Consider the following 25000-nt stretch of genomic DNA (forward strand, 5'->3'; position numbering starts at 1 on the left):
GATTACCCTCTCTCCATCCTGTGATCCCCTTGCTCCCTCTGATCCCTCTCTCCATCCTTGATTCCGTGATCCCTACCTTGCTGTGATTATCCTCCCTCTGGTGTCCCACTCTCTCCATCCCTCTCTCCATCCCTCTCTCTCCATCTCTCTACCCTGCTGTGATTACCTTGCTGTCCGATTATCCCTCCTCTGATCCCTGATTACCTTGCTTCCGTGATTACCTTGATGTGATTACCTTGGTGTGATTACCTTGCTGTGATTACCTTGATGTGATTACCTTGCTGTCATCAAGAAGTGCAGCCTGTTGGTTGAAACTGTTTTGACTGTTTAACCTCTCTCCTTCCCTCTCTCCATCCTTCTCTCCATCCCTCTCTCCTTCCCTCTCTCCATCCTTCTCTCCATCCCTCTCTCCATCCGTCTCTCCATCCCTCTCTCCTTCCATCTCTCCATCCATCTCTGCGTCCCTCCTCCAGATGCCCCAGTGGCAGAGCTCCATAACCTGTTCTGTAAGAAGCTGCAGCAGTGCTGTGTCCTCTTTGACTTCCTGGACTGTGTGGCCGACCTCAAGGGGAAGGAGATCAAACGAGCTGCGCTCAACGAGCTGGTGGAGTCTGTTGCAACCAGCAGAGGAGTTCTGATAGAGCCACTCTACCCAGAGGCTATTAAGATGGTGAGAGAGGAGAGGGGGAGGGAGGGAGGGGAAAGAGAGGGAGGGAGAAGAGAGAGGAGAGGGGGTGAGAGAGGAGAGGAGGAGAGAGAGAGGGAGGGGGAGATAGGAAGAGAGAGGAGAGGAGGGGAGAGGGGGTGAGAGAGGAGAGGAGGAGAGAGGGAGGGGAGATGGGAAGAGAGAGGAGAGGGGAGATGAGGAGGGAAGGAGGGAGTGAACGGAGAGAGGGAGAGAGAGGAGAATAGAAGAGAGGAGAGGAGGAGGGAGGGAGAGAGGGGAGAGTGATGGTGAGAGGAGAGAGATGGAGGGATGAGAGGAGGGTGGGAGAGATGGAGGGAGACCGGTCTATTAGCACACTATATTGTGAAGACGGTGCCATTTGGGACACAGCTGGATTAACATTAAATTATAAAAGAGCCAGAGTGGAGGAGAGAGAGAAAGCAGAGCGGTAGAGAGGAAATGAGAGAGAGAAATAGAGAGAGGTAGAGAGGAAATGAGAGAGAGGTAGAGGGGAAATGAGAGAGATAGCAGAGAGGTAGAGAGGAAATGAAAGAGGGAGAGATAGCAGAGAGGTAGAGAGTTAATGAGAGAGGGAGAGATAGCAGAGAGGAAATGAGAGAGATAGCAGAGAGGTAGAGAGTTAATGAGAGAGGGAGAGATAGCAGAGAGGAAATGAGAGAGATAGCAGAGAGGTAGAGAGAGGAAATGAGAGAGGGAGGGATAACAGAGAGGTAGAGAGGAAATGAGAGAGGGAGGGATAGAGAGAGAGAAATGAGAGAGGGAGGGATAGCAGAAAGGTAAATGAGAGGGAGGGATAGCAGAGAGGTAGAGAGTTAATGAGAGAGGGATGGATAGCAGAGAGGTAATGAGAGAGGGATAACAGAGAGGTAGAGAGAGGAATGAGAGAGGGAGGGATAGCAGAGAGGAAATGAGAGAAATGAGAGAGGGAGGGATAGCAGAGAGGTAGAGAGAGGGAGGGATAGCAGAGAGATAGAGAGAGGGAGGGATAGCAGAGAGGTAGAGAGAGGGAGGGATAGCAGAGAGATAGAGAGAGGGAGGGATAGCAGAGAGATAGAGAGAGGGAGGGATAGCAGAGAGGTAGAGAGAGGAAATGAGAGAGGGAGGGATTGCGGAGAGGTAGAGAGAAACAGTTGGATACAAATGAGAGGAGGGATGTATCTTGGACAGAGTGAAGGTAGGAGGGATGGAGAGATGGGTGAAAGAGAGGAACTAGAGGGAGGAGAGGAAGAGGGAGGAGAGGAAGAGTAGAAAGCTGACAGAGGATCTTTTCTATTCTCTTATTCTTCCCCCACTGCCCCTTCCTCCTACCTGCCCCTTCCTCCTACATGCCCCTTCCTCCTACCTGCCCCTTCCTCCTACATGCCCCTTTCCTCCTACCTGCCCCTTGCTCCTACATGCCCCTTCCTCCTACCTGCCCCTTCCTCCTCCTCGTTGTCTCGTCTCCTCTGCTACCCTCCCTCCCTCCCTCCCTCCCTCCCTCTGCCCTCAGATCTCAGTGAATATCTTCAGGACGTTACCTCCCAGTGAGAACCCAGAGTTTGACCCGGAGGAGGATGAACCCACTCTAGAGGCCTCCTGGCCACACCTACAGGTACACATGCACACAAACACACACAGTACCATTTTTCAAAGTAGACAGGAATCTCATTGTTTTTAGCAACAATAGTGAAGCGGGCCGTCAGAGACCTAACCTGTTTGTATCTGCATTACAATTTAATCTCTACCTCTTGTCTTGTGTGTGTGTGTGTGTGTGTGTGTGTGTGTGTGTGTGTGTGTGTGTGTGTGTGTGTGTGTGTGTGTGTGTGTGTGTGTGTGTGTGTGTGTGTTCTTAGCTGGTGTACGAGTTCTTTCTGCGTTTCCTGGAGAGCCCAGACTTTCAGCCCTCGATGGCCAAACGCTACGTTGACCAGAAGTTTGTTCTACAGGTACAAAACTGCTTCTTACATAATGTCCGTCTCTTACAATATATTTACTATATCTACAATATGTCTACAATATATCTACAATATATTTACTATATCTACAATATGTCTACAATATGTCTACAATGTCTCCAATATATCTACAATATGTCTACAATATGTCTACAATATATCTACAATATATCTACAATATATCTACTATATCTACAATATATTTACTATATCTACAATATGTCTACAGTATATCTACAATATATCTACAATATCTACAATATATCTACAATATATCTACAATATGTCTACAATATGTCTACAATGTCTCCAATATATCTACAATATATCTACAATATATCTACTATATCTACAATATGTCTACTATATCTACAATATATCTACTATATCTACAATATTTCTACAATATGTCTACAATGTCTCCAATATATCTCCAATATATCTACAATATATCTACTATATCTACAATATGTCTACAATATATCTACAATATATCTACAATATATCTACTATATCTACAATATGTCTACAATATATCTACTATATCTACAATATGTCTACAATGTCTCCAATATATCTACAATATATCTACAATATCTACAATATATCTACAATATATCTACAATATGTATCCAATATATCTACAATATATCTACAATATCTACAATATATCTACAATATATCTACAATATATCTACAATATGTCTACAATGTCTCCAATATATCTACAATATATCTACAATATCTACAATATATCTACAATATATCTACAATATATCTACAATATGTCTCCAATATATCTACAATATGTCTACAATATGTCTGTCTACAATGTCTCCAATATATCTACAATATATCTACAATATATCTACAATATATCTACAATATGTCTACAATATGTCTACAATGTCTCCAATATATCTACAATATATCTACAATATATCTACAATATGTCTCCAATATATCTACTATATCTACAATATATCTACAATATATCTACAATATATCTACAATATATCTACAATATATCTACAATATGTATCCAATATATCTACAATATGTCTACAATATGTCTACAATATGTCTACAATATATCTACAATATATCTACAATATATCTACAATATATCTACTATATCTACAATATATTTACTATATCTACAATATGTCTACAATGTCTACAATATATCTACAATATATCTACAATATATCTACAATATGTCTACAATATGTCTACAATGTCTCCAATATATCTACAATATGTCTACAATATGTCTACAATATATCTACAATATATCTACAATATATCTACTATATCTACAATATATTTACTATATCTACAATATGTCTACAATATGTCTACAATATATCTACAATATATCTACAATATATCTCCAATATCTACAATATATCTACAATATGTCTCCAATATATCTACTATATCTACAATATATCTACAATATGTCTACAATATATCTACAATATATCTACAATATGTCTACAATATGTCTACAATATGTCTACAATATGTCTACAATATATCTACAATATATCTCCAATATCTACAATATATCTACAATATGTCTCCAATATATCTACTATATCTACAATATATCTACAATATATCTACAATATGTATCCAATATATCTACAATTTATCTACAATATGTCTACAATATATCTACAATATGTCTACAATATGTCTACAATGTCTCCAATATATCTACAATATGTCTACAATATGTCTACAATATATCTACAATATATCTACAATATATCTACTATATCTACAATATATTTACTATATCTACAATATGTCCACAATATGTCTACAATATATCTACAATATATCTACAATATATCTCCAATATCTACAATATATCTACAATATGTCTCCAATATATCTACTATATCTACAATATATCTACAATATATCTACAATATGTCTACAATATATCTACAATATATCTACAATATGTCTACAATATGTCTACAATATATCTACAATATATCTACAATATGTCTACAATATGTCTACAATATATCTACTATATCTACAATATGTCTACAATATGTCTACAATATGTCTACAATATATCTACAATATATCTCCAATATCTACAATATATCTACAATATGTCTCCAATATATCTACTATATCTACAATATATCTACAATATATCTACAATATGTATCCAATATATCTACAATTTATCTACAATATGTCTACAATATATCTACTATATCTACAATATATCTACAATATGTCTACAATATATCTACTTTATCTACAATATATCTACAATATGTCTACAATATGTCTACAATATATCTACTATATCTACAATATCTCTACAATATGTCTACAATATGTCTACAATATATCTACAATACATCTACTATATGTCTACAATATATCTACAATATATCTACAATATATCTACAATATATCTACAATATATCGACAAAATGTCTACAATATGTCTACAATATATCTACAATATGTCTACAATATGTCTACAATATATCTACTATATGTCTACAATATATCTACAATATGTCTACAATATATCTACTTTATCTACAATATATCTACAATATGTCTACAATATGTCTACAATATATCTACAATATATCTACTATATCTACAATATCTCTACAATATGTCTACAATATGTCTACAATATATCTACAATATATCTACAATATATCTACAATATGTCTACAATATATCTACAATATATCTACAATATGTCTACAATATGTCTACAATATATCTACAATACATCTACTATATGTCTACAATATATCTACAATATATCTACAATATATCTACAATATGTCTACAATATGTCTACAATATATCTACAATACATCTACTATATGTCTACAATATATCTACAATATATCTACAATATATCTACAATATATCTACTATATCTACAAAATGTCTACAATATATCTACAATATATCTACAATATTTCTACAATATATCTACAATATGTCTACAATATATCTACAATATTTCTACAATATGTCTACTATATCTACAATATATCTACAATATGTCTACAATATATCTATTATATCTACAATATGTCTACAATATGTCTACAATATATCTACAATATGTCTACAATATATCTATTATATCTACAATATATCTACAATATATCTACAATATGTCTACAATATATCTACAATATATCTACAATATGTCTACAATATGTCTACAATATATCTACAATATATCTACAATATGTCTACAATATGTCTACAATATATCTACTATATCTACAATATGTCTACAATATGTCTACAATATGTCTACAATATATCTACAATATATCTCCAATATCTACAATATATCTACAATATGTCTCCAATATATCTACTATATCTACAATATATCTACAATATATCTACAATATGTATCCAATATATCTACAATTTATCTACAATATGTCTACAATATATCTACTATATCTACAATATATCTACAATATGTCTACAATATATCTACAATATATCTACTATATATCTACTATATCTACAATATCTCTACAATATGTCTACAATATGTCTACAATATATCTACAATATGTCTACAATATGTCTACAATATATCTACAATATATCTACTATATCTACAATATCTCTACAATATGTCTACAATATGTCTACAATATATCTACAATACATCTACTATATGTCTACAATATATCTACAATATATCTAAATATATCTACAATATATCTACAATATGTCTACAATATGTCTACAATATATCTACAATATGTCTACAATATGTCTACAATATATCTACTATATGTCTACAATATATCTACAATATGTCTACAATATATCTACTTTATCTACAATATATCTACAATATATCTACAATATGTCTACAATATGTCTACAATATATCTACAATATATCTACTATATCTACAATATCTCTACAATATGTCTACAATATGTCTACAATATATCTACAATATATCTACAATATATCTACAATATATCTACTATATGTCTACAATATATCTACAATATATCTACAATATGTCTACAATATGTCTACAATATATCTACTATATCTACAATATGTCTACAATATGTCTACAATATGTCTACAATATGTCTACAATATATCTCCAATATCTACAATATATCTACAATATGTCTCCAATATATCTAATATATCTACAATATATCTACAATATGTCTACAATATATCTACAATATATCTACAATATATCTACAATATATCTACAATATATCTACAATATGTCTACAATATATCTACAATATATCTACAATATATCTACAATATATCTACAATATATCTACAATATATCAATATATCTACAATATATCTACAATATGTCTACAATATGTCTACAATCTACAATATGTCTACAATATGTCTACAATATATCTACAATATATCTACAATATATCTATAATATATCTACAATATATCTGACAATATGTCTACAATATGTCTACAATATATCTACAATATGTCTACAATATGTCTACAATATATCTACAATATGTCTACATATCTACAATATGTCTACAATATATCTACAATATATCTACAATATATCTACAATATATCTACAATATGTCTACAATATATCTACAATATATCTACTATATCTACAATATCTCTACAATATGTCTACAATATGTCTACAATATATCTACAATATGTCTACAATATATCTACTATATGTCTACAATATATCTACAATATATCTACAATATATCTACAATATGTCTACAATATATCTACAATATATCTACAATATATCTACAATATATCTACAATATATCTACAATATATCTACAATATATCTACAATATGTCTACAATATATCTACAATATATCTACAATATATCTACAATATATCTACAATATGTCTACAATATATCTACAATATATCTACAATATGTCTACAATATACAATATATCTACAATATGTCTACTATATCTACAATATGTCTACAATATATCTACATATCTACAATATATCTACAATATATCTACAATATATCTACAATATATCTACAATATATCTACAATATATCTACAATATGTCTACAATATATCTACAATATATCTACAATATATCTACAATATGTCTACAATATATCTACAATATATCTACAATATGTCTACAATATATCTACAATATATCTACAATATGTCTACAATATATCTACAATATATCTACAATATATCTACAATATGTCTACAATATCTATATCTACAATATATCTACAATATATCTACAATATATCTACAATATGTCTACAATATGTCTACAATATATCTACAATATATCTACAATATGTCTACAATATATCTACAATATATCTACAATATATCTACAATATATCTACAATATATCTACAATATATCTACAATATCTACAATATGTCTACAATATGTCTACAATATATCTACAATATATCTACAATCTCCATATCTACAATATATCTACAATATGTCTCCAATATATCTACTATATCTACAATATATCTACAATATATCTACAATATGTCTACAATATATCTACAATATATCTACAATATGTCTACAATATGTCTACAATATATCTACAATATATCTACAATATGTCTACAATATGTCTACAATATATCTACTATATCTACAATATGTCTACAATATGTCTACAATATGTCTACAATATGTCTACAATATATCTACAATATATCTCCAATATCTACAATATATCTACAATATGTCTACAATATATCTACTATATCTACAATATCTACAATATATCTACAATATATATCTAATATATCTACAATTTATCTACAATATGTCTACAATATGTCTACAATATGTCTACAATATATCTACAATATGTCTAATATGTCTACAATATGTCTACAATATGTCTACAATATATCTACAATATATCTACAATATATCTACTATATCTACAATATATCTACAATATGTCTACAATATGTCTACAATATATCTACAATATATCTACAATATATCTACAATATCTCTGCAATATGTCTACAATATGTCTACAATATATCTACAATATATCTACAATATATCTACAATATATCTACAATATGTCTACAATATATCTACAATATATCTACAATATGTCTACAATATGTCTACAATATATCTACAATATATCTACAATATGTCTACAATATGTCTACAATATATCTACTATATCTACAATATATCTACAATATGTCTACAATATATCTACAATATATCTACAATATATCTATATTTCTACAATATATCTACAATATGTCTAATATATCTACTATATTTCTACAATATATCTACAATATATCTACAATATATCTACAATATATCTACAATATATCTATTATATCTACAATATATCTACAATATGTCTACAATATATCTACAATATGTCTACAATATATCTACAATATATCTACAATATATCTACAATATGTCTACAATATATCTACTTATATCTACAATATATCTACAATATGTCTACAATATATCTATTATATCTACAATATATCTACAATATGTCTACAATATATCTATTATATCTACAATATGTCTACAATATGTCTACAATATATCTACAATATATTTACAATATGTCTACAATATATCTACAATATGTCTACAATATGTTACAATATATCTACAATATATCTACAATATGTCTACAATATATCTACAATATGTCTACAATATATCTACAATATGTCTACAATATGTCTACAATATGTCTACAATATGTCTACAATATATCTACAATATATCTACAATATATCTACAATATATCTACTATATGTCTACAATATATCTACAATATATCTACAATATGTCTACAATATGTCTACAATATATCTACTATATATCTACAATATGTCTACAATATATCTACAATATATCTACAATATATCTACAATATATCTACAAATATGTCTACAATATATCTACAATATATCTACAATATATCTACAATATATCTACAATATGTCTACAATATATCTACAATATATATACTATATCTACAATATATCTACAATATATCTACAATATGTCTACAATATGTCTACAATATATCTACTATATCTACAATATGTCTACAATATGTCTACAATATGTCTACAATATGTCTACAATATATCTACAATATATCTCCAATATCTACAATATATCTACAATATGTCTCCAATATATCTACTATATCTACAATATATCTACAATATATCTACAATATGTATCCAATATATCTACAATTTATCTACAATATGTCTACAATATATCTACTATATCTACAATATATCTACAATATGTCTACAATATATCTACTTTATCTACAATATATCTACAATATGTCTACAATATGTCTACAATATATCTACAATATATCTACTATATCTACAATATCTCTACAATATGTCTACAATATGTCTACAATATATCTACAATACATCTACTATATGTCTACAATATATCTACAATATATCTACAATATATCTACAATATATCGACAAAATGTCTACAATATGTCTACAATATATCTACAATATGTCTACAATATGTCTACAATATATCTACTATATGTCTACAATATATCTACAATATGTCTACAATATATCTACTTTATCTACAATATATCTACAATATGTCTACAATATGTCTACAATATATCTACAATATATCTACTATATCTACAATATGTCTACAATATATCTACAATATATCTACTTTATCTACAATATATCTACAATATATCTACTATATGTCTACAATATATCTACAATATATCTACAATATGTCTACAATATGTCTACAATATATCTACAATACATCTACTATATGTCTACAATATATCTACAATATATCTACAAAATGTCTACAATATATCTACAATATATCTACAATATTTCTACAATATATCTACAATATGTCTACAATATATCTACAATATTTCTACAATATGTCTACTATATCTACAATATATCTACAATATGTCTACAATATATCTATTATATCTACAATATGTCTACAATATATCTACAATATGTCTACAATATATCTATTATATCTACAATATATCTACAATATGTCTACAATATATCTATTATATCTACAATATATCTACAATATGTCTACAATATATCTATTATATCTACAATATGTCTACAATATGTCTACAATATATCTACAATATATTTACAATATGTCTACAATATATCTACAATATGTCTACAATATTTACAATATGTCTACAATATATCTACAATATGTCTACAATATGTCTACAATATATCTACAATATGTCTACAATATATCTACAATATGTCTACAATATGTCTACAATATATCTATTATATCTACAATATGTCTACAATATATTTACAATATGTCTACAATATATCTACAATATGTCTACAATATATTTACAATATGTCTACAATATATTTACTATATGTCTACAATATGTCTACAATATATCTACAATATATTTACAATATGTATACAATATATCGACGGTATGTCTACAATATATCTACGGTATGTCTACAATATGCCTGTCTCTGTTTGTGTATTTCTCAGACTTACTTAGCTGTCTGCATTTTGATAAGTTATCTCTCTCTCTTTCTCTCTCTTCCTCTCTCTGTCTCTCTCTCTCTTTCTCTCTCTTCCTCTCTCTGTCTCTCTTTCTCTCTCTTCCTCTCTCTGTCTCTCTGTCTCTCTTCCTCTCTCTGTCTCTCTTTCTCTCTCTTCATCTCTCTCTGTCACTCAATTCAAGGGGCTTTCTTTGCATGGGAAGCATATGTTAACATTGCCAAAGCAAGTGGAATAGATAATCAACAAGAGAGAAATAAACAATGAAAATGAACAGTAAACATTACATTCACAAAAGTTTGAAAAGAATATTGACATTTTCAAATGTTATATTATCGTCTCTGTACATTGTTGTAATAATGTCTATCTCTCTTTCTCCTTCTCCCTCTCTCTGTCTCGCTCTCTCTCTCTCTCTCCATATATATGTGTGTGTGTGTGTATGTAGCTGTTGGAGTTGTTTGACAGTGAGGATCCCAGGGAGAGAGAATACCTGAAGACCATCCTGCATCGTGTCTATGGCAAACTGCTGGGTCTGCGGGCGTACATACGTAAACAGATCAACAACATCTTCCTCAGGTAAAACACACAGCTATGTCTTACTGTACTTATGAGGACTTTTTGGGGACCAACAATTGATTTTCTATTTTCCCTAACCACCACACACACACACACACACACACAGAGACGCTCATTCACACACACACACACACACACACACACACACACACACACACACACACACACACACACACACACACACAACATTCACAGACAGATCAACATCCTTAGGTAATACACTAACAAATGCAAATAGAAACATTGCGTGTGTGTGTGTGTGTGTGTGTTCCTCTAGGTTCATCTATGAGACTGAGCACTTCAACGGAGTAGCAGAGCTACTGGAGATTCTGGGCAGGTGTGTTCTCTTTACATCTTTACATCTTTACATCAGGTGTGATCTCTTTATCTTTACATCAGGTGTGATCTCTTTATCTTTACATCAGGTGTGTTCTCTTTATCTTTACATCAGGTGTGATCTCTTTATCTTTACATCAGGCGTGTTCTCTTTATCTTTACATCAGGTGTGTTCTCTTTACATCTTTACATCAGGTGTGTTCTCTTTACATCTTTACATCAGGTGTGTTCTCTTTATCTTTACATCTTTACATCAGGCGTGTTCTCTTTATCTTTACATCTTTACATCAGGTGTGTTCTCTTTATCTTTACATCTTTACATCAGGCGTGTTCTCTTTATCTTTACATCTTTACATCAGGCGTGTTCTCTTTATCTTTACATCTTTACATCAGGTGTGTTCTCTTTATCTTTACATCTTTACATCAGGTGTGTTCTCTTTACATCTTTACATCAGGTGTTATCTCTTTATCTTTACATCAGGTGTGATCTCTTTACATCTTTACATCAGGTGTGTTCTCTTTATCTTTACATCAGGTGTGATCTCTTTATCTTTACATCAGGTGTGATCTCTTTATCTTTACATCTTTACATCAGGCGTGTTCTCTTTATCTTTACATCTTTACATCAGGTGTGATCTCTTTATCTTTACATTTACATCAGGTGTGATCTCTTTATCTTTACATCAGGTGTGATCTCTTTATCTTTACATCAGGTGTGTTCTCTTTATCTTTACATCAGGTGTGATCTCTTTATCTTTACATCAGGTGTGTTCTCTTTATCTTTACATCAGGTGTGTTCTCTTTATCTTTACATCAGGTGTGATCTCTTTATCATCTTTACATCAGGTGTGTTCTCTTTACATCTTTACACATCAGGTGTGTTCTCTTTACATCTTTACATCAGGTGTGTTCTCTTTATCTTTATCTTTACATCAGGTGTGATCTTTACATCATGTGATCTTTTATCTTTACATCAGGTGTGTTCTTTATCTTTACATCAGGTGTGATCTCTTTATCTTTACATCAGGTGTGTCTCTTTACTTTTATCTTTACATCAGGTGTGATCTCTTTATCTTTACATCAGGTGTGATCTCTTTATCTTTACATCAGGTGTGTTCTCTTTATCTTTACATCAGGTGTGTTCTCTTTATCTTTACATCAGGTGTGTTCTCTTTATCTTTACATCTTTACATCAGGTGTGTTCTCTTTATCTTTACATCAGGTGTGATCTCTTTATCTTTACATCTTTACATCAGGTGTGTTCTCTTTATCTTTACATCAGGTGTGTTCTCTTTATCTTTACATCAGGTGTGATCTCTATCTTTACATCAGGTGTGTTCTCTTTATCTTTACATCAGGTGTGTTCTCTTTATCTTTACATCAGGTGTGATCTCTTTATCTTTACATCAGGTGTGATCTCTTTACATCTTTACATCAGGTGTGCTCTCTTTATCTTTACATCAGGTGTGATCTCTTTATCTTTACATCAGGTGTGTTCTCTTTATCTTTACATCAGGTGTGATCTCTTTATCTTTACATCTTTACATCAGGCGTGTTCTCTTTATCTTTACATCTTTACATCAGGTGTGATCTCTTTATCTTTACATCTTTACATCAGGTGTGATCTCTTTATCTTTACATCAGGTGTGATCTCTTTATCTTTACATCAGGTGTGTTCTCTTTATCTTTACATCAGGTGTGATCTCTTTATCTTTACATCAGGTGTGTTCTCTTTATCTTTACATCAGGTGTGATCTCTTTACATCTTTACATCAGGTGTGTTCTCTTTACATCTTTACATCAGGTGTGTTCTCTTTACATCTTTACATCAGGTGTGTTCTCTTTATCTTTACATCAGGTGTGATCTCTTTATCTTTACATCAGGTGTGTTCTCTTTATCTTTACATCAGGTGTGATCTCTTTACATCTTTACATCAGGTGTGTTCTCTTTATCTTTACATCAGGTGTGATCTCTTTATCTTTACATCAGGTGTGATCTCTTTATCTTTACATCAGGTGTGTTCTCTTTATCTTTACATCAGGTGTGTTCTCTTTATCTTTACATCAGGTGTGTTCTCTTTATCTTTACATCTTTACATCAGGTGTGTTCTCTTTATCTTTACATCAGGTGTGTTCTCTTTATCTTTACATCAGGTGTGATCTCTTTATCTTTACATCAGGTGTGATCTCTTTATCTTTACATCAGGTGTGTTCTCTTTATCTTTACATCAGGTGTGTTCTCTTTATCTTTACATCAGGTGTGATCTCTTTATCTTTACATCAGGTGTGATCTCTTTATCTTTACATCAGGCGTGTTCTCTTTATCTTTACATCTTTACATCAGGTGTGTTCTCTTTATCTTTACATCTTTACATCAGGTGTGTTCTCTTTATCTTTACATCTTTACATCAGGCGTGTTCTCTTTATCTTTACATCTTTACATCAGGCGTGTTCTCTTTATCTTTACATCTTTACATCAGGTGTGTTCTCTTTACATCTTTACATCAGGTGTGATCTCTTTATCTTTACATCAGGTGTGATCTCTTTACATCTTTACATCAGGTGTGTTCTCTTTATCTTTACATCAGGTGTGATCTTTATCTTTACTTTCTTTACATCAGGTGTGATCTCTTTATCTTTACATCAGGTGTGATCTCTTTATCTTTACATCTTTACATCAGACATGTTCTCTTTATCTTTACATCTTTACATCAGGTGTGATCTCTTTATCTTTACATCTTTACATCAGGCGTGTTCTCTTTATCTTTACATCTTTACATCAGGTGTGATCTCTTTATCTTTACATCAGGTGTGATCTCTTTATCTTTACATCAGGTGTGATCTCTTTATCTTTACATCAGGTGTGATCTCTTTATCTTTACATCAGGCGTGTTCTCTTTATCTTTACATCAGGTGTGTTCTCTTTACATCTTTACATCAGGTGTGTTCTCTTTACATCTTTACATCAGGTGTGTTCTCTTTATCTTTACATCTTTACATCAGGCGTGTTCTCTTTATCTTTACATCTTTACATCAGGCGTGTTCTCTTTATCTTTACATCAGGCGTGTTCTCTTTATCTTTACATCTTTACATCAGGTGTGTTCTCTTTACATCTTTACATCAGGTGTGATCTCTTTATCTTTACATCAGGTGTGATCTCTTTACATCTTTACATCAGGTGTGTTCTCTTTATCTTTGCATCAGGTGTGATCTCTTTATCTTTACATTAGGCGTGTTCTCTTTATCTTTACATCTTTACATCAGGTGTGATCTCTTTATCTTTACATCTTTACATCAGGTGTGATCTCTTTATCTTTACATCAGGTGTGATCTCTTTATCTTTACATCAGGTGTGATCTCTTTATCTTTACATCAGGTGTGTTCTCTTTATCTTTACATCAGGTGTGTTCTCTTTATCTTTACATCAGGTGTGTTCTCTTTACATCTTTACATCAGGTGTGTTCTCTTTATCTTTACATCAGGTGTGATCTCTTTATCTTTACATCAGGTGTGTTCTCTTTATCTTTACATCAGGTGTGATCTCTTTATCTTTACATCAGGTGTGATCTCTTTATCTTTACATCAGGTGTGATCTCTTTATCTTTACATCAGGCGTGTTCTCTTTATCTTTACATCAGGTGTGTTCTCTTTACATCTTTACATCAGGTGTGTTCTCTTTATCTTTACATCAGGTGTGATCTCTTTATCTTTACATCAGGTGTGATCTCTTTATCTTTACATCTTTACATCAGGCGTGTTCTCTTTATCTTTACATCTTTACATCAGGCGTGTTCTCTTTATCTTTACATCTTTACATCAGGCGTGTTCTCTTTATCTTTACATCTTTACATCAGGTGTGATCTCTTTATCTTTACATCAGGTGTGATCTCTTTATCTTTACATCAGGTGTGATCTCTTTATCTTTACATCTTTACATCAGGTGTGATCTCTTTATCTTTACATCTTTACATCAGGTGTGATCTCTTTATCTTTACATCAGGTGTGATCTCTTTATCTTTACATCAGGTGTGATCTCTTTATCTTTACATCTTTACATCAGGTGTGTTCTCTTTATCTTTACATCTTTACATCAGGTGTGATCTCTTTATCTTTACATCTTTACATCAGGTGTGTTCTCTTTATCTTTACATCTTTACATCAGGTGTGTTCTCTTTATCTTTACATCTTTACATCAGGCGTGTTCTCTTTATCTTTACATCTTTACATCAGGTGTGTTCTCTTTACATCTTTACATCAGGTGTGTTCTCTTTATCTTTACATCAGGTGTGATCTCTTTATCTTTACATTAGGTGTGATCTCTTTATCTTTACATCTTTACATCAGGTGTGTTCTCTTTATCTTTATCTTTTATCTTTACATCAGGTGTGATCTCTTTATCTTTACATCAGGTGTGATCTCTTTATCTTTACATCTTTACATCAGGCGTGTTCTCTTTATCTTTACATCTTTACATCAGGTGTGATCTCTTTATCTTTACATCTTTACATCAGGCGTGTTCTCTTTATCTTTACATCTTTACATCAGGTGTGATCTCTTTATCTTTACATCAGGTGTGTTCTCTTTATCTTTACATCAGGTGTGTTCTCTTTATCTTTACATCAGGTGTGTCTCTTTATCTTTACATCAGGTGTGTTCTCTTTATCTTTACATCTTTAGGTGTTTCTCTTTATCTTTACATCAGGTGTGATCTCTTTATCTTTACATCAGGTGTGTTCTCTTTATCTTTACATCAGGTGTGATCTCTTTATCTTTACATCAGGTGTGATCTCTTTATCTTTACATCAGGTGTGTTCTCTTTATCTTTACATCAGGCGTGTTCTCTTTATCTTTACATCAGGTGTGTTCTCTTTTATCTTTACATCTTTATCTTTACATCTTTACATCAGGTGTGTTCTTTTATCTTTATCTTTACATCAGGTGTGTCTCTTTATCTTTATCTTTACATCTTTACATCAGGTGTGTTCTCTTTATCTTTACATCAGGTGTGATCTTTTATCTTTACATCAGGTGTGTTCTCTTTATCTTTACATCAGGTGTGTTCTCTTTATCTTTACATCTTTACATCAGGTGTGTTCTCTTTATCTTTACATCAGGTGTGATCTCTTTATCTTTACATCAGGTGTGATCTCTTTATCTTTACATCAGGTGTGATCTCTTTATCTTTACATCAGGTGTGTTCTCTTTATCTTTACATCAGGTGTGTTCTCTTTATCTTTACATCAGGTGTGTTCTCTTTATCTTTACATCAGGTGTGATCTCTTTATCTTTACATCAGGTGTGATCTCTTTATCTTTACATCAGGTGTGTTCTCTTTATCTTTACATCAGGTGTGTTCTCTTTATCTTTACATCAGGTGTGTTCTCTTTATCTTTACATCAGGTGTGTTCTCTTTATCTTTACATCAGGTGTGATCTCTTTATCTTTACATCAGGTGTGATCTCTTTATCTTTACATCAGGTGTGATCTCTTTATCTTTACATCAGGTGTGATATCTTTATCAGGTCTTTTATCTTTATCAGGTGTGTTCTCTTTATCTTTACATCAGGTGTGTTCTCTTTACATCTTTACATCAGGTGTGTTCTCTTTATCTTTACATCAGGTGTGATCTCTTTATCTTTACATCAGGTGTGATCTCTTTATCTTTACATCTTTACATCAGGCGTGTTCTCTTTATCTTTACATCTTTACATCAGGTGTGATCTCTTTATCTTTACATCTTTATATCAGGCGTGTTCTCTTTATCTTTACATCTTTACATCAGGTGTGATCTCTTTATCTTTACATCAGGTGTGATCTCTTTATCTTTACATCAGGTGTGTTCTCTTTATCTTTACATCAGGTGTGATCTCTTTATCTTTACATCAGGTGTGTTCTCTTTATCTTTACATCAGGTGTGTTCTCTTTATCTTTACATCAGGTGTGTTCTCTTTATCTTTACATCAGGTGTGTTCTCTTTACATCTTTACATCAGGTGTGTTCTCTTTATCTTTACATCAGGTGTGATCTCTTTATCTTTACATCAGGTGTGATCTCTTTATCTTTACATCAGGTGTGATCTCTTTATCTTTACATCAGGTGTGATCTCTTTACATCTTTACATCAGGTGTGTTCTCTTTATCTTTACATCAGGTGTGATCTCTTTATCTTTACATCAGGTGTGATCTCTTTATCTTTACATCAGGTGTGTTCTCTTTATCTTTACATCAGGTGTGATCTCTTTATCTTTACATCAGGTGTGTGATCTCTTTATCTTTACATCTTTCTCATCAGGTGTGTTCTCTTTATCTTTATCTTTACATCAGGTGTGTTCTCTTTATCTTTACATCAGGTGTGTTCTCTTTATCTTTACATCTTTACATCAGGTGTGTTCTCTTTTTACATCTTTACATCAGGTTTCTTTACATCAGGTGTGTTCTCTTTATCTTTACATCAGGTGTGATCTTTATCTTTATCTTTACATCAGGTGTGTTCTCTTTATCTTTACATCAGGTGTGATCTCTTTATCTTTCTTTATCATCAGGTGTGATCTCTTTATCTTTACATCAGGTGTGTTCTCTTTATCTTTACATCAGGTGTGATCTCTTTATCTTTACATCAGGTGTGATCTCTTTATCTTTACATCAGGTGTGATCTTTTATCTTTACATCAGGTTTCTCTTTACACATCAGGTGTGATCTCTTTATCTTTTACATCAGGTGTGATCTCTTTATCTTTACATCAGGTGTGTTCTCTTTATCTTTACATCAGGTGTGTTCTCTTTATCTTTACATCAGGTGTGTTCTCTTTATCTTTACATCAGGTGTGTTCTCTTTACATCTTTACATCAGGTGTGTTCTCTCTTTATCTTTACATCAGGTGTGATCTCTTTATCTTTACATCTTTACATCAGGTGTGATCTCTTTATCTTTACATCAGGTGTGATCTCTTTATCTTTACATCAGGTGTGATCTCTTTATCTTTACATCAGGTGTGTTCTCTTTATCTTTACATCAGGTGTGTTCTCTTTATCTTTACATCAGGTGTGTTCTCTTTATCTTTACATCAGGTGTGTGTCTCTTTATCTTTACATCAGGTGTGTTCTCTTTATCTTTACATCAGGTGTGTTCTCTTTATCTTTACATCAGGTGTGTTCTCTTTATCTTTACATCAGGTGTGTTCTCTTTATCTTTACATCAGGTGTGTTCTCTTTATCTTTACATCAGGTGTGATCTCTTTATCTTTACATCAGGTGTGTTCTCTTTATCTTTACATCAGGTGTGTTCTCTTTATCTTTACATCAGGTGTGTTCTCTTTATCTTTACATCAGGTGTGTTCTCTTTACATCTTTACATCTTTACATCAGGTGTGATCTCTTTATCTTTACATCAGGTGTGATCTCTTTACATCTTTACATCAGGTGTGTCTCTTTATCTTTACATCAGGTGTGATCTCTTTATCTTTACATCAGGTGTGTTCTCTTTATCTTTACATCAGGTGTGATCTCTTTATCTTTACATCTTTACTTTACATCAGGTGTGTTCTCTTTATCTTTACATCAGGTGTGTTCTCTTTATCTTTACATCAGGTGTGTTCTCTTTATCTTTACATCAGGTTGATCTCTTTATCTTTACATCAGGTGTGTTCTTTATCTTTATGGACTTTACATCAGGTTGATCTTTTTATCTTTACATCAGGTGTGTTCTTTATCTTTACATCAGGTTTCTTTATCTTTACATCAGGTGTGTTCTCTTTATCTTTACATCAGGTGTGATCTCTTTATCTTTACATCAGGTGTGATCTCTTTATCTTTACATCAGGTGTGATCTCTTTATCTTTACATCAGGTGTGATCTTTACATCAGGTTGATCTCTTTATCTTTACATCAGGTGTGATCTCTTTATCTTTACATCAGGTGTGATCTCTTTATCTTTACATCAGGTGTGATCTCTTTATCTTTACATCAGGTGTGTTCTCTTTATCTTTACATCAGGTGTGATCTCTTTATCTTTACATCAGGTGTGTTCTCTTTATCTTTACATCAGGTGTGTTCTCTTTATCTTTACATCAGGTGTGATCTCTTTATCTTTACATCAGGTGTGTTCTCTTTATCTTTACATCAGGTGTGATCTCTTTATCTTTACATCAGGTGTGATCTCTTTATCTTTACATCAGGTGTGATCTCTTTATCTTTACATCAGGTGTGATATCTTTACATCAGGTGTGATCTCTTTATCTTTACATCAGGTGTGATCTCTTTACATCTTTACATCAGGTGTGATCTCTTTATCTTTACATCAGGTGTGATCTCTTTATCTTTACATCAGGTGTGATCTCTTTATCTTTACATCAGGTGTGATATCTTTACATCAGGTGTGTTCTCTTTATCTTTACATCAGGTGTGATCTCTTTATCTTTACATCTTTACTTTACATCAGGTGTGTTCTCTTTATCTTTACATCAGGTGTGATCTCTTTATCTTTAGGTGTGATCTCTTTATCTTTACATCAGGTGTGGTGTGATCTCTTTATCTTTACATCAGGTGTGATCTCTTTATCTTTACATCAGGTGTGTTCTCTTTATCTTTACAGGTGTGATCTCTTTATCTTTACATCAGGTGTGATTCTTTTACATCTTTACATCAGGTGTGATCTCTTTATCTTTACATCAGGTGTGTTCTCTTTATCTTTACATCAGGTGTGATCTCTTTATCTTTACATCTTTACATCAGGCGTGTTCTCTTTATCTTTACATCTTTACATCAGGTGTGTTCTCTTTATCTTTACATCAGGTGTGTTCTCTTTATCTGGTGTTTCAGTACATCTGTTCATCTTTACCTCTGTACATATTGGGTGCTCTAGGCCCTCCAGATCTACAGTCCTGGTGAAGGTTTGTTCCTTCGTACCTGAACTTGGTTTTAGTTTCTCCTTGGCACTGACGTGATTAACACATAAACCTAACTTTATGCTGAGACAGGGGAGGGAGGGAGGGAGGGAGGGAGGGAGGGAGGGAGGGAGGGAGGGAGGGAGGGAAGAGGGTGAACCATTGAGTGAAGGAGGGAGTGAGTCAGTGTTTTGGGGGAAGGAGGGAGTGAGAGAGAGAGAGAGAGAGACAGACAGACAGACAGACAGACAGACAGACAGACAGACAGACAGACAGACAGACAGACAGACAGACAGACAGACAGACAGACAGACAGACAGACAGACAGACAGACAGAGACAGACAGACAGACAGACAGACAGACAGACAGACAGACAGAGACAGACAGACAGAGACAGACAGACAGACAGAGACAGACAGAGACAGACAGACAGACAGACAGACAGACAGACAGACAGACAGACAGACAGACAGACAGACAGACAGACAGACAGACAGACAGAGATGGTGATGACAAGATATTATACTTTTTCTTAATCCCTTTTTCCTCCTCTCCTCTTTTTCTCCTCCCACTCTTCCTCCCTGTTGTTGCTCTTCCTCTACCTCTCCCCTCTTATTTTCTTTCTCTCACTCCTTTCCATCCCCCTCTCTCTTTCCATCCCCCTCTCTCTTTCCATCCCCCTCTCCTTTTCCATCCCCCTCTCTCTTTCCATCCCCCTCTCTCTTTCCATCCCCCTCTCTCTTTCCATCCCCCTCTCTCTTTCCATCCCCCTCTCTCTTTCTCTCCATCTTTTCTCCACATCTGCCCACCCAAACGTCCCCGTCTCCCACTCTGCTCTCTAATCATCTCTCTCTCTCTTTCTCTATCGTTCTCTGTCCCCCCCACCACCCCCTCTACAGCATTATAAACGGGTTTGCGCTACCCCTGAAGTCGGAACACAAGCAGTTCCTGGTTCGAGTCCTGATCCCTCTACACACAGCCAAGTCCCTGTCCATCTTCCATGCACAGGTCAGTCACGCACATACAGACAGACTCTCTCTCTCTCTCTCTCTCTCTCTCTCTGTCTTTCTCTCTCTCTCTCTCTATGTCTTTCTCTCTCTCTCTCTCTCTCTCTCTGTTCCCCAGTATTGTTAAATAGGCTACCTGGGGCGGCAGGTAGCCTCGTGGTTAGATCGTTGGATTAGTATCCAGAAGGTTGCAAGATTGAATTCCCGAGCTGACAAGGTACAAATCTGTCATTCTGCCCCTGAACAAGGCAGTTAACCCGCTGTTCCTAGGTTGTCATTGAAAATAAGAATTCGTTCTTTATTGACTTGCCTAGTTAAATAAAGGTAAAATAAATAAAAATATATGAGAGACTGCAATGTGTACCCTTGACCACTGGAGAGCAGCCTCGAGTCACATTACATTCACACTGGCTGCAGATCCAGAACAAGTCACACCCTCACACCATCCACACCAGTATGTGTGTGTCTTTGTAAATGTATTTGTGTTTAAAACATGTTTAGTTCTATTCAATCTGTATATACCGTCCGGGTTTCCATTAGCCAATAATTGCCATATGTTAAACTAATAAATACAATTGTCTCGGGCCAAATTGACCAGTAGAAAAAACAAAATTATGCAGACTATCTGCGTCACTCGCCACTTTAAAATGTCAACTGGAGGCATGTTGAAAACATAGTTCATTGTTTGACTTCATATTATGAGGCACATCATTGCCTAGAAAATCCCAGCATAGAAATGTGGAGGTTAATTATTTTATGAAGACTTCAGAGACAGCGCGTGAGTTTCGTGTTTGCGGAAGCATAGCCTACAATTTATCTGACCATTTCTACCAGCCTGCATGCCAGCTGTGATTTTCATCTGCACATTTTGGAACAGTTTCATTTCAATAATGATGTTTTTTGTTACTCAAAAATCATTGTTGCCTGGTTAATAATAAAAATCTATAGTAAAATGAAAAGTTGGTCGAAAGTCGAAAAGTTTAAATGAAACTAATGCCAGAGCATCAGCCTCTGCCATATGAACACACTGAAATACCGCGATGCCTTGGTGGCTGTAGAAACGAGCTCACGGAACTCAGAGATGACCAATGCAGCTGTTGGCCTATAACGTCTATTTGTCAACTAAGTTAAAATCGATAAACCCAACAAATTAAAACAGGAGAAAATATAGTCTGTCGATAAAAAAATTCCACTTATTTCAAATCACATGAACCTATCTAGTCCGCCTGTCTGCCTCCCTTTCTATCTGTCCTGACTTGCGCTATCTCTAGCGAACTTGCAACATTGCATCAACTAGCCTATTCTGGCGCTCAACGTTTCCTGCACGGATGAGCTCAGAACAGACAGCTATTTTTACTTAATTAAGGGAAAGAGGAAGGCTATTTTATGACGTTTCCACTGGATATATGGGATCATCAGATTGTGATATGTTGCTCTTTCACACCGAGGCTTGGTGATTATATTAAGGGGGAGAATGTTGGGAAAGATTTTTTTTAAATAGGCCTACTGTGAGGAACGATTAGGCTGTTATGACTTCCTGTGTGAGGTGAAAAAAACAAGTAGTGAGAAGCTCAGCTTGTTAGCGGTGGACATGGTGAGTTAAGACAATCAGAAATGAAACATCCACAAATGGCCACTTTCCTACATTTGCATGCAGCAGACCCAGGTAGGCTACGTGCTCCGGGACGTGGGCTCCCTCACTACGAACAAGACAGACACCAGACCCACGATCATTGCTCACACGGAGCACTCCACATATCTAATTTAGAATTGATCAAAATAAAAAAATCAAAGGGTACATTAACATGAAACAAGAAATGCAGAAGAACTATCGGGGAAACAGCGCAGTGCATTCTGGGGAGAGGCTATCTTCCCTTACAGACTTCTTGTCTCAAAATTTGCAATGATACTCAAGCGACATTATCTTCACACATATTCAATATGTTTTTCACTGACAGCCGCAACTCAATAATCAGCTAGTTGTTTTGTCACGCGCTGCCTGTGAAAGGACTTCATCATATGCCGTTTATCGGATATAACCACGGGAACTGTGGGTTATGATTCAACCCGCAGCACCGCTACCCACCAATATGCTGTTTCTCTCCTGTTCTAATTGCTTTCAGATCACCTTTCTTTCGTTGTCCAGAGGCAAAAGGCACAATCCTAGTCATATTAGAACCCGTCGTAGTTATGCTAGAACCCATCCTAGTCATATTAGAACCTGTCCTATGTATTTCTGAACCAATCCTATTCATATTAGAACCCATGCTAGTCATATTAGAACCCATCCTAGTCATGTTAGAACCCATCCTAGTTATGTTAGAACCCATCCTAGTCATATTAGGTCCCATCGTAGTTATGCTAGAAGCCTTCCTAGTCATATTAGAACCCATCCTAGTCATATTAGAACCCATCCTAGTCATATTAGAACCCATTGCAGTTATGCTAGAACCCATCCTAGTCATATTAGAACCCATCCTAGTCATATTAGAACCTGTCCTAGGTATTTCTGAACCAATCCTAGTCATATTAGAGCCCATCCTAGTCATATTAGAACCAATCCTAGTCATATTGGAACCCATCCTAGTCATATTAGAACCCATCCTAGTCATATTAGAACCCATCCTAGTCATATTAGAACACATCCTAGTCATATTAGAACCCATTCTAGTTATATTGGAACCCATCCTAGTCATATTAGAACCCATCCTAGTCATATTAGAACCCATTCTAGTTATATTGGAACCCATGCTAGTCATATTAGAACCCATCCTAGTCATATTAGAACCCATCGTAGTTATGCTAGAACCCATCCTAGTCATATTAGAACCTGTCCTATGTATTTCTGAACCAATCCTATTCATATTAGAACCCATGCTAGTCATATTAGAACCCATCCTAGTCATGTTAGAACCCATCGTAGTTATGCTA

The 25000-nt window shown here is 33.6% G+C and overlaps 1 protein-coding gene across 1 annotated transcript in view; it reads left to right on the top strand.

Annotated features, from left to right (window-relative positions):
* ppp2r5b (protein phosphatase 2, regulatory subunit B', beta) overlaps positions 1 to 25000 on the top strand; it is a 48401-nt gene that overhangs the window by 9504 nt on the left and 13897 nt on the right. The window contains exons 2-7 of the mRNA XM_042329423.1: positions 474 to 670; positions 2178 to 2279; positions 2521 to 2613; positions 11714 to 11844; positions 12122 to 12181; positions 21962 to 22070. Coding sequence (XP_042185357.1) covers positions 474 to 670; positions 2178 to 2279; positions 2521 to 2613; positions 11714 to 11844; positions 12122 to 12181; positions 21962 to 22070 — 692 coding nt within the window. The remainder of the gene's footprint in view (positions 1 to 473; positions 671 to 2177; positions 2280 to 2520; positions 2614 to 11713; positions 11845 to 12121; positions 12182 to 21961; positions 22071 to 25000) is intronic.

Source organism: Oncorhynchus tshawytscha, linkage group LG10, assembly GCF_018296145.1.
Source record: "Oncorhynchus tshawytscha isolate Ot180627B linkage group LG10, Otsh_v2.0, whole genome shotgun sequence".
Classification (NCBI taxonomy): Eukaryota; Metazoa; Chordata; class Actinopteri; order Salmoniformes; family Salmonidae; genus Oncorhynchus; species Oncorhynchus tshawytscha.